Here is a 12469-nt window from a genome sequence, read left to right as displayed (position 1 = left end):
AGGATTTCAAACCTCCTCTATTATTTTGTTATCTTTTCTTCCCTTGTTTTTTCCTACCTTGTTTCCTTTTATTGGCTTCTGTCTCTTTCATTCAGTTTCTTTGCTTATTTTCCCCTGTCTTGTTCATTTCTTCTCTTTTGTTCCGTTTACCTCTTTTTACTTTATGTTCTCTCCTCTCCTCTCGCTCTCCTAAGGTCCTGGGAATCGTCTTCTTCCTCTTCCTCATCATGTGGTGTCCCTTCTTCATCACCAATGTCACCTTCGTCCTGTGCCGAGGCTCCTGCAACGAGTCGCTGCTCAACGACCTCCTCAACGTCTTCGTCTGGGTGGGCTACATCTCCTCCGGGGTCAACCCTCTGGTCTACACGCTCTTCAATAAGACCTACAGGAGAGCGTTCTCCAGCTACATCAGGTGCCAGTACAAAGTGGGGGCCAACGCAGCCGGACAGAGTTGCAAAACCCTCCTGGTTCCCCCGCCGTGCTCGTCGCACGCCGTGACCCCTCTGCTGATGGGCAGTCATGGGAAAGCGGGCATGGACCGCAATAGTAACTGTCACAACGGCGGTAGGGGGGACAACGGGAGGCTGACGGTGGACCCGGATGACATGACAGATGACGAAACACAAATCGGAATAGTGTCGCACAGCCTCTCCGAATGCCACAACATCGACATGCTTTCGGAAACGGAGCCGGAAACGGAGGTGAAGCAGGAGCTGTCACTCATCAGCTACAGCCCCACCTCCAGAGAACACACCAGCAGTGTGTGATTGCGTGTTTTTTTTGTTGTTTAATGTCTTCTTTTTTTTTTAACCTGCAGACGCTGGTGCCGAGCGACGTTTCGACAAGCTGGTGCTGGAAGCCTACAGCTTTTTTTATTGGCTGTTAACCTGCAGTAGGTCCTTTTTATTGCGAAAGGACTAATCTCGGTTTGAGGAGCCTTATCCCCAGCCTGGAGTGCATTACTTAGAAATGTATGAGCTAAATCAGATTACGAGAGAGCCTCTGAGATGAAAAGGTTTTGGAACGAAAGACAATATTTGTTTTCTATTTGGTGTCCAAATGTTGGTTTTTCATTACACAAAGGGAGGATGAACGCTGTGCTCTGCAGTCAGTGTGTTGTACTTCATGGGGACTAAGGTACCAGCTGAGATCCAGACAGGGTCGGAGTGCATGTGATAAGAGGGCAGTCATTGAAGAGCTTCTTGTCATTGTTGACCTGTTATGAAGTCCTTCTGATGCAGGTTACAGAGTCAAGCGCCGACCGCTGACGTCGACGGGGTCAAACGACGACTTCACGCCTTCACACGAGTCCAAATGCAGTCCGAGTCTCTGGTTTATGTGGATTCTCTCCACACCGAGCAAGCTAAACCAAATCTATTTTTGTGCCGGTCAAGCTTAACAGTGACAGTCATACAAATGTACCTGAATGAACCTTTCCAGCACGTATAATCAAACTATTCAGCCGACAGAAAAGGGATTTCTCTCGAAAAGGGAACTCACTCGAGGCTGCAGTCAAAGTTTGTCTGAGAGCACCAAGATGAAGGAATGTACCACGACCACTGGTGGACTCACAGTGCCATCTGGTGGTCGCTCCACACAAGAGAGGTCACTTCCCTTGGATTGAACAAGGGGCTAAAAGAGCTAAAATCATGGCGCAGGCCTTTGGTCTAACACAGCTGTCAGGCTCTTGCTTCTGATGACCAACACAACCACTTAGGAAAGAGTTTAAGTCCCAACTTCTAAAGGTTTTTACTGACAACAATCAATAAAGTTTCAAATAAAAGGGAGCAATCTAAAAGTAAAAATGTGAAAGTTTTAATATAAGCGTGCACACAAAGGTTTCTCAGATGTCATTCTTAAAAGGAACAAAATATATAGATTTTATGAGCACATCATTACTATCATTTCTATTATAAATTAGCCATCATTATCACTGATTCGCCATCATAAAAATAATATAAAACCTCCCCAGCCGTTATCAAATCACACTTACCTTTATTTTCACAAACCCATGGAATTTTGGATGGATCAGCAATCTAATTAATCCAGGAAATCTCTATGTCTATATTTCCCACATCTAATGATGCAAATTCAGCATATGCATCTTTGAGTTTGGTGTCCTACAGGTCAACAATCAGCCACCTGCTTAATATACATATCATATATTATCAGATTACATATCAGAATGTTCACATCAGCTGCGGGCAGAAATCTGGGCTGTTTGAGATTCACAACATCATCTCTGAGGGACACGTTCTTAAATGAACAAGACGTTCTCTGTCATTTACTTTTTAGAAAATGAATGATTTTTATTCAACCATTAGATCAGTAATTTTCTCTCCAAAGACCCCTCAGCCAAAATTTGCTAAGACAGTACAGTGAAAGCCAAAGAGAACAGAACGTTTAAGCAATAAGATTTGGATTAAAATAAGATCCATCAGAGCCCTATGTGACATGTATGCTCTAACGATGGGTTTTAGGATGAAAAGCTTGCCAACATCTCCAAGAATTGCAGTTTTGACCCCTAACTTGATGGTTACGAACTTTCTGATCTCTGACTGCTTTACAATACGTTGGGCCTGAGTCAACAGTGTGACTCCAAGACCAAATAGCTTTAGATTTCATCCGTCGCATAAAACGGACAGAAAGTCAATACACTAAGAGACAGGCCCCCTGAGTTTATCAAGACAGGTCACTAACCCTCACAGCTCTGTCACGCTGATTTTCTCGCCCTCCCTCCTCCCACATTTTATCGACATCTGACAGGCGCCAGGGTTCCCTCCACACTGCATCTCCATTAGCTGAAATATCTGCAGTGTACTGCCTTAAAAATAAATAAAAAATTCAACGTTGTGTGGATTTTAAAGGTGGCAAATTTAGATTTCTTAGCAACAAGAGAAGATATAGAAGATATAACCTGAAACTCATATGCATATAGATTGGCTTTGTAGATTTAGTTCAATAGAGCTAAATGGTGTGTGTGAAATGCAGTGAGAAAACGTTTTAAGAGATCACTTAAAGGGGCCCTCCAACAGTATTACACGTCAGGTTCATTTTACTTGTCTAACGTCTAATGTTTGTAAAAAATAACCCTGATGATGTCATAGTGACCTCGGTATTTCAGTCTTGCACTTGAGACTAACATATTTTAACAGAAACTCTTTAAAACTGGAGGGTGTGGAAGATGTGGGTAATTAGGGGGTCCAATGAAAGATGCTATTGAGTTGCATTTTGGGAATTGTTGTGTTTTTGGAGATTGAGACTAAAAGTCAAGATATCTTAGTCTCAGCTGCTTCGATTTTGACCAATCTTTGTTTAATTTGTCTCTTTTAATTCTCTTAACGTAATGGAAGTGCAATACTAAATTGCTGGGATACCCCTTTAAATGCAAAACATACTGATTGACACAGTTAATTAAGTTTTCCTTCCAGCCTAGCTTTTGTCTTATCAAAAGTAGATGTTAGTAGTCACTTTCCCCAGTGAACAATCATTCATTTTGGTAATACTCCCTACAGCCATGAACAGCTAAAATTACAAAGGAAAAAAATCTTTTTTTTACCCATAATCCCCCCTTTAAGGTCAAAGAGCCAATTGAGAGCCTGAGGTCAGCAGCCACCTCTGCATGCAATTAGAATGCAACATAAGTCCTGGGAGTCACTTCATTCTAATTCTGTGCATCTCTGTATAACTCATCCACTATTTGTATGCTACAGACTTACGCAGTGGTCATTCGCACCACTTTTCTATCCACAAGGAGAGGTCTAAATGAGCTAATGTTGGCAAGCCGGCAACCAATGTTTGGCCTACAAATATCGTGCATGTTTGAAGTGATGTTCAAAAGGTCCTCTCTGCTTCCCTCAGTTTTTATTTTGTTCTCTCTTTAATACTCGAAAAGGAATGAAGCGGCGCAGGAAGGAAAGAAAGAATAAACAAAGTGCAATCAACAAAATGCACATTGCAAACAGCTTGCAAATCCTGCAGGCATTTTATCTTAATCAAAATGCAAAATATCAACAATACAAACATAAACAAGGTAAAAAAACTGAGAAAAAATGAGGAAGAGAGGACTCTCTGACCTAAGTTGGATGGGTTGTGTTTGATCCATCCAGGTGAGAGCAAGCAAAGAGCTCCAGTCAGGCCAGCCAACTCAGTATGTCGCAATGTAATAACTGTACGTTTCCCGTGTACCTGTGTGTGTACCAGGCCTGGCTCAAATTGCTATCTGAGATTGATTCAGTAACTTTTCTGTGTTTTTATTACTCGTGTCTGGCGCAATTGATTGAATCGTGTTGTCCCTGTAGATGCCAATCCTATCCGGCTCGTGGTCCAGATGGATGAAAGCAATCACTCAGAGAAAGTATCTGGAGGGGTTTCAACTAATAATTCGATCCAGGTCTGGTGTGTATAGAAAAAGTTGGAGCCGTTTAGTGACAAAGTTTCATATTTATAGATTTGAGGAGGGCTGATTTGGGCTTTTTCCCTTTCCAGGACTATTTTCTTGTTTCCAGGAAGCACTGGTTCGAGCAAAAACTGCTTCAGAATATTATACAGTGAAATTGAAAATGGTCTGACTCTATGAGTGAGATCTTTCATGCTCAAACAATCAGAGCATATGTACAAGCTTGAAGGAAAAATCCACCCAGTCATTCTTCAGCACAATATTGAAAATTCAGAAAGTGGTTGTTTAATGTGAAGCTGGAGCCAGGAGACGGTTAGCCTAGCTTAGCATAAACACTGGAAGCAGGGGAAAAAAGCTAGCCTGGCTCTGTCCAAAGTTAAACTAACTTATAAAAGCGTTATATCTTATTTGTTCAGTCCGCACAAAAACCGAGAAGTTGTGGTTTTGTGCTGGAACTATTTCTTGGCTGGGAGCAGTGATTTCTACCATATCACCCTCCATAAAAGCACAACTTGTCACTTTTACACTATGGTTTTTGTACGAATAAAATGAGATATAACATGTTAGATAGTGAGCTTTTGGAGGTGCTGGTAGGCACAATTTTTTTACGTTTGGACAGAGCCAGGGTTACTGATTCCCCCCTTCACTGTTTTTATGCTAAGTTAACCATCTGCTCATTATTTACATTTATATTTACACAGACATGAGAGTGGTGTCGATCTTCTCATCTAACTCTCAGCGAGAAAGTGAATAATCCCGAAATTCCAAACCATTACTTTAAATATTTGTTACCTTTCTGTCAGTGGGAAAGGTAGTTAAATTGATAACGGACGTAGCAGGAAGTTTAAACTCACAAGATGTTAAAGTTTTCAAATCTTAATGTAAGAAAAACCTCAACATGCTGACTTTCATAATGCATGGAAAGCAAACGTTTTGCTATCCAAATGAGGGGCCCTCAAGACACTATTGTCCAAACTGCCTTTCAACCCTGCAGCTTCCAAAACCTCTGTCACTAAACGGCTCCGAGTATAGCCAGAGCTGCAGGTTGTTCAAGAGTTTGGCAAACACAACTTGTCCAATGCACCTTCCCTGCATTAAACATTGACTCTTGAACCCTGAGGTGTCGTTTGCATTGACATAGACCAGTTGTCTGGTTTGTCTCGCTCTTGTGTGATCCGGCGCTCATGGGTTAGCTATCTTTTTATGTTTTGAACCTCATTCTGTTATGCAGTGGCTGTTGTTGTTTTTTTTTTTATACCATTTTAATTGTGAATGTTTGTCTATGATACATATTGAGTTTATACAATGATTATGCCATCATCCACACAATGTATTTTTTTTTCTGTGTGATGCTGCTATTTATTTATTAAAATATTATTCTAATGTGTGGACAATTGTCTTATTTGCATATTAGCATTCCTCCCCTCTCATGGTTAACAGCTACACACCTAGCTGTGAAATTTGGGGAATTGAATAATAACAGTAAAGGCCCCAGCTCCCTGCTCTGGCTACCCAGTCCACTCTACTATTATGTTCTTTTATTCTGCTAATCAGTGGGAGCTTTTATCCAAAGTGCTGCACAGTGCCACGTAAAGAGCTGAACCTGGAGCTTATTAAACCCTTAGCCTTGACTGTGTTTCAGTGCCATGATCTGCCCATTGAGCCATGCAGGAAACCCTCATGATATGAGTACTAGACCCACATTGGCAAAGTGAAGTATGTTTTTTTTAATTTTATTTTTTTATGAGCCGCTCAATGTGCTGCAGGTAGAGTTTAATTACACAAAATGACCCAAAAAAGGTCTGTGCAGGATTGTAAATGACCATGATTATTTCAGCAGGTGCTTAGACTTCTTACAAATGACACTTCATTCAATGCTTTTAAAGAGACTTTAAACCCTATATGCATTTCACGCTATTGAACAATGACTGATGGTACTGTCAGCAAGCTCAGAAGTAGATTTTTGTGTCATGATTTTTGTGTTCAATGATAGCTCTTCCGCTGACGTTTCTGCTAGATCTCTGCTGTGATTTGAAGCCATGCTTGCACTTCTGCTGTTTAGTGAAGACTTGTCTTCATCCATCAACAGGCCACAGTTAACATCCACAGCTTTTTTGTTGAACCTTTCTGTTTTCCTCGGGTCAAATTTGACCCGTTTTCAAAGTTTTTGTATCAGAAATTTGGTTTTCTTTTAACCAAATCCCCCCAAAATAACATGGATGGTCCCATACAACGCTCTTTGCAAGTAAAATGAAGGATCAGATCTCTACTTTTATTGATTTTGGTTTTATTCAAATTTATAGCATTTGAAAAAAAAATTTAAATGGTTTTTAAATCATATACCAGTCTGTGATCCACTCAACATCCTCAGATCTTAACTATTAGTCAAATTAATTCATATTTTCTCCTTTTTTTAAACTCAGGAATTAGGTATAATTTCATATAAATGCGAATTATTGACAATGAATTCCAAAAAGAAGTGTAAAACTAGAGTTAATAAGTTGGAATGAAGTTAGCTAACAAGAACTGAAGCTGTCAAGAACACAATCAGGAGATAATTTATACTTACTACTTTATGAAGTGGCAAAACAGACGGAGGACAACACAAGGGTTACTTGCTGTTCTAATGGGCTGCAGGTCGGTAAAGGTAATAAATGACTTACTGCGCCTTTAAAAAGCAGAGCTCCTGTGATGTGCAGCCTCTCACAGCTGGTCAAAACAACCAGGTGTGATTAGCACATAGAGCCACAAGGTGGCACCACAGTAAGCCAAAAGCCAAAGTATACAATCACAATCAACAGTAAAACGACTACAAATTTATTTATTTATTTTATTTATTATTTCAGGACAATGCACATTTGATGACCATGTACAGCAGTACACATAAAAGTGCCAGATTGTAGGCCAAGGGCTAATTTCCATCTGTAGTCCAAAACATCAGAGGAAGCCCAATGTGACAGCTTCTTGCTGTACTGTGTCTGTTATTTTAGGCTTTCTTTGCAAGCTTAGATTTTAAAATCAGGGTGTTTCTTCCCAAGCGTTTGTTTGCAGCATCATCTTAAATCAGCACCATAGACAGCGACAGAGGAGCAAGCAACCTGCAGGAGGAGAGTCCTTTATTACACACACAGCAACAGCGCCGCCAAGCGGTGGAGCTGGGAAATAGCAGGACTTTGTGAGGTGACCTATGGTGTCCGCACAGCACTCTACTGTACACTGGTCTTATTAAAGGAAAACTGTGCAGTTATAGATTTTACCGATATGTTAATAGTTCTACAAGTTGTTGGTATGAGGCTTAGCTAACAGGTTAGTGTTGGGTAAATAGTTGTGAAAGATGGGCCTAGATCCAAGTCAACAACTACTGTGTTTACTGTAAAACATAGTCTACAATAGACTAGACTTTGTTCTGCAATATGTCTTTTCAAGTGCAATGTTCTTTTTATCTGAAATGTTTATATAGGCTACTGTGTATGACATTTCTTTAGCATATTTTATTTTTTAAATAGATTTCCATTACATTAATACACATTTTAGAATATCTTAGGCCTATATGTGTATATATTAAAATCCCAAATGTTTTCAAGAATATACCCTTTATATTAGAGGAAAATTACGTTTTATTCTGGTATCTATATCTATAATTATATAGGTGGAAGCACGCCAGTGAAATTAGCTTGTTTATCTGGATTTTTTTTATTTTTAATCTGGTGATTATTTTGTCGCTGTATTTCATTAATTAAAGCGAAATGAGCCTCTAATCCACACGTGTTTCCATGTAAGTGTCATATTCCCACAGGCCCGCAGCGGGTCTGTCTCTCCTCAGCGAGGCGCTCCCTCTCTGCCCGTTCACCCATGATGCTCGAAGGAGTGGGTGGTGGCCTCGGCAATCACCGGCTGCATTCGCAATGTTTCGGATACGCATGCGCCGTTACACCGATATGCTGCATCTCTTTGGTTCGTTTGAGCTGCGTCAAGCTAGCGTTAGGTACCACCAACTACAAATACTGGCAGTTAAGGCATTTAACGTTCAACACAAAGTCACTAATATTGCACTATTGTACAATTGTGCTTCAAGTATTGATGTGACTGTAATGTGATATTTAGAGAGATGATTCATTGCAGTAATAGCATTATGTGTAGCGGTAGCGCTATGTTGGTGGTCTAGCTAGCTAGTAACGTTGCAAACAAATCTGTTACCCTCACTTCACCCGCAATATTGCAACAAGAAATTTACAAGAAAAAGGTGAGAATTTAAGTCAAATAAAATTTAAAGTATATGGTAAAAAAAAACAACTTGTGACCTTAAGTCATTGTACTTTTGTAAAACTCAGTTCTTTGTGAAGTTGGTATGTGTTAGCCTATCTCAACTTATTTGTCATAGTCTCCTAGTACGACATAGAAGGGACATTTACCGCTTGCAAATCAAACGCTTTTCCCATGTTATTTTTTAGTGCACAAAATGTGGTGAAAAGTTAATGGGTAAGAGATGGCCATGGTGGAGAAGAGACAATTATATTACTACTAATATTTATATGGTAGCCCTATATTTCTTAAAATGATAGTTATGGTATGTGTTCATTTGACAGAAACAACACAGATCAACATACAAAATATGTGATGTATGTAGGACATCTAGCTGAAGATAATTTGCAGCTGTTTAATAGTTATGTTTTAAGGTAATTTATAGATCTGGATGAAAACAATAGAACCGATAGAAGCAAAAAAAAAACAGAATGTAATGTGAAAACTACTTGAAAACATCTTGTTTAGGTTAACAGTTTGGGTCTATTTTGTGTTGCCCCTTCTTTGCTAACTTTAATTGAGACTTTTATTTTGAAATTTGAACAGGACGTGGTCTTTCTTCACACTAGCTTGACGCTCGTCAGGTCGACGGACGCTGCCTTGGAAACGACATAAATCCAGTCCACGCAGCTGTGTCGCGAGCAGGACCCAGATTTCTACACTTCAAAGGCTTCCGCTCCTCATCTTCCTCCTCCACCACCTCTCTCCATCCATCCATCCATCCGTCGAGCTGCGGACATGGGCGTTCTGAAATGAAATGCAGAGCCGGAGAGAAGCAGAGAGAACCATTTAAGTAAGCGAGAGAAGAAGGTGACAGAGACCGCAGCCAGGTAAATCTATTTGAATTTTAAATCGGCTTTGCATTTGACAGCAATGGGGTGGACACATGGGAGCACGTACGGGGAGGGAGGGCGCGTTTGTTATTGTTATTGCATCGCGTACACACGCAGAAAACACAATGCACCCACATTTGTGGAGAGGCGGTGGGTTAAGCTGCATGCTTACTAATTAGCGCCCATTTTTCTGCAGGCTAAAGCCGAATGTTCCTCCCATTTTCACTCCATTTTATCCTACGACCGACGTTTCCAACGCACTGGTCAGGTGTGTCTCCGTTCCGCCTGTAACAAAATGTCACCAGTTGGTTTAATGTGTCATAGGATTTGGCAGGGAACAAGCTTGTGGCTGGATGTCGACTAGAAAGAGCAGTGGAGCTTATACGGGAGGTGTGTAGAGGATTAGTGTGTGCCAGAACTGTCTGTCTGTCTGTCTGTCTGTCTGTCTGTCTGTCAGTATACTGATTTCACATGGGATTTAGTGTAGAGATATATTAACTACAGAATGAACACCTGTACCTGTGCCATATTCTATGTTAGAAAACATCCCTATAGGTATCTTTTATTTTTGGCCATTAAGAATTGCATTAACATGAACGACATATATTCAAATTTATTCTGAAATACATGTAAAATGTATTATTTTTTATAATAATATGGAAAAGTACGCCCTCTGGATTTGTGTACTGCCTATCTGCTATAGTAGCTTATTTTACTTATTTTAATGTTGCTCCTGTTGCTTACCTCTGCTAGTTGATTCCCTGTCCTCAGCTTGTAAAAGGCTTAAATCTGAATCTAGGTAACCTCAGCCACCCACAACAGTAGGATGTGTGCAGATTATAATACCTGCATCGTGTTTTTACAGGAAAAAAGGTGCGCATGACAATATTACAGATAGGGCTGGGCGATATGGAGAAAATGAAATATCACAATATTTTTGACCAAATACCTCAATATCGATCCCACAACGATATTGTAGTGTTGACTATTGGTGCTTTCACAAAATATTTACACAATAAGATTTTTGATAAATAATCATCAGTAATGTGGATATAATGTCTAAGTGGGTAAAGGCAAATAATAGAACAGTTACAACAGTCTGGTAAGTTCAGAAAATGACATCACTTTACTGTAATGCAGCCTTTAAAACCAGGAAAACCCGACACTTATGCCATATTACAATATCCAAAATCTAAGACGATATCTAGTCTCATATCACGATATCGATATAATATCGATATATTGCCCAGCTCTAATTACAGACACTTAAAATATAAGGGGAAAACTGTGAGAAATCAAGCACTTGTCGTCTTGAAATTTCTGTTACCAGAGGTAATCTGCTATTGCAAGCAATCCTTTTATTTGATTCAGGTGTGTGTGTTAGCAAAACCGCAAAGTAATCATCATTGTTGCAGGCTGCAGAGCCCATTTGTCATATTTGATCATTCTGACTCGATTAGTTGATTTTGATACTTAATATTATTGTTTAAGCCATTTCTCAAGCAAAAATGCAGATTTTCATTTTTTTTCAAATCTGAGCGTCTTCTCCTTTTTTTTCTGTTTAATAGTTATGTAACTTAAATATATTTGGGGTTTAGACCACTGATCTGACAAAATAAGCAATTTCAAGATGTTGCCTGGTACCATGGGATAGACCAAACCATTCATTGATTACCCCAAAATTATCAGCAGATTGACCAACTATGATTGCTGGGTTCAGCTCAGATTCAGGCCTCAAAGCAGGATGGAGAAGTCCTACTCTGTCATGTTTCATATTTATGAACTTCCCTGCACTGATCTAAACCATTGACCGAGTAAGGTTTGAGATGTGCAGTAGGGCAATAAGGAAGAAACTTCATATCACTTTATTTATTTTTTTAAATACTTTTATTGCAATTCCTTTGCAATTTACAATCCATTGCCGTACAGTGCAGTACAGTTTTTATATCCTTGCAATTTCTTTTTTTCTTTTTTCTTTTCATATATATATGTACCTATCTGTGCAGTAAGTGTATGACTTAAAGTTCCCATGGCATGAAAATTGCACTTTATGAAGTTTTTTAACATTAATATGAGTTCCCCCAGCCTGCCTATGGCCCCCCCAGTGGCTAGAAATGGTGATAGGTGTAAACCGAGCCCTGGGTATCCTGCTCTGCCTTTTGAGAAAATGAAAGCTCAGATGGACCGATCTGGAATCTTCTCCTTATGAGGTCATAAGGGGAAAGATTACCTCCTCTTTCTCTGCTTTGCCCGCCCAGAGAATTTGGCTCACCCGTGAGAGAGAGAGAGATATCATGGCTTTCAAACGAGCAAAGTGGCAGTTGGTCAAGGCCACACCCCCACGCTCCACCTTGCCCCCCCTCTCTCCTCCTCAATAGCTACAGACACAGAAATGGCACATACTAAGGAAAGCTCATTGTGGGACTGGATCTAGTGGCTGTAATTCTGCACCAAGGCTGAATTTCGGGAAAGAGACTTCAGATACAGTATTAGGGGACCACTAAGGTCTATATAAAAGAGACTTCAGATACAGTATTAGGGGACCACTAAGGTCTATATAAAAGAGACTTCAGATACAGTATTAGGGGACCACTAAGGTCTATATAAAGGAGACTTCAGATACAGTATTAGGGGACCACTAAGGTCTATATAAAAGAGACTTCAGATACAGTATTAGGGGACCACTAAGGTCTATATAAAAGAGACTTCAGATACAGTATTAGGGGACCACTAAGGTCTATATAAAAGAGACTTCAGATACAGTATTAGAGGACCACTAAGGTCTATATAAAAGAGACTTCAGATTAGGGGTGGTACGGTTCACAAAACCCACGGTTCGGTTCGTATCACGGTTTTAGTGTCACGGTTATTATTTTTTCTTTAACACTCCAGAATATACTTCAGCATATAGCTAAAATTAGCATATTGAATGCAT

General features: G+C 39.9%; 2 protein-coding genes across 5 annotated transcripts in view; both read left to right on the top strand.

The window, feature by feature from the left end:
• htr2cl1 (5-hydroxytryptamine (serotonin) receptor 2C, G protein-coupled-like 1) overlaps positions 1-5782 on the top strand; it is a 146206-nt gene extending 140424 nt beyond the window's left edge. For 3 of the 4 annotated variants that reach the window (XM_039823360.1, XM_039823359.1, XM_039823358.1), the window contains one exon: positions 96-5782. In XM_039823360.1, coding sequence (XP_039679294.1) covers positions 96-767 — 672 coding nt within the window. In that variant the 3' untranslated portion in view covers positions 768-5782. The remainder of the gene's footprint in view (positions 1-95) is intronic. The other variant, XM_039823361.1, reaches the window with a different exon arrangement.
• Positions 5783-8524: 2742 nt separating this feature from the next.
• zgc:109889 (uncharacterized protein LOC553542 homolog) overlaps positions 8525-12469 on the top strand; it is a 45773-nt gene continuing 41828 nt past the window's right edge. The window contains 2 exon segments of the mRNA XM_039822963.1: positions 8525-8642; positions 9248-9531. The gene's annotated coding sequence lies outside the window, so the exon portion shown is untranslated.

The sequence above is a fragment of the Perca fluviatilis genome, chromosome 14, assembly GCF_010015445.1.
Source record: "Perca fluviatilis chromosome 14, GENO_Pfluv_1.0, whole genome shotgun sequence".
NCBI classification, from domain to species: Eukaryota; Metazoa; Chordata; class Actinopteri; order Perciformes; family Percidae; genus Perca; species Perca fluviatilis.
This window is presented reverse-complemented; position numbering and strand designations above follow the sequence as displayed.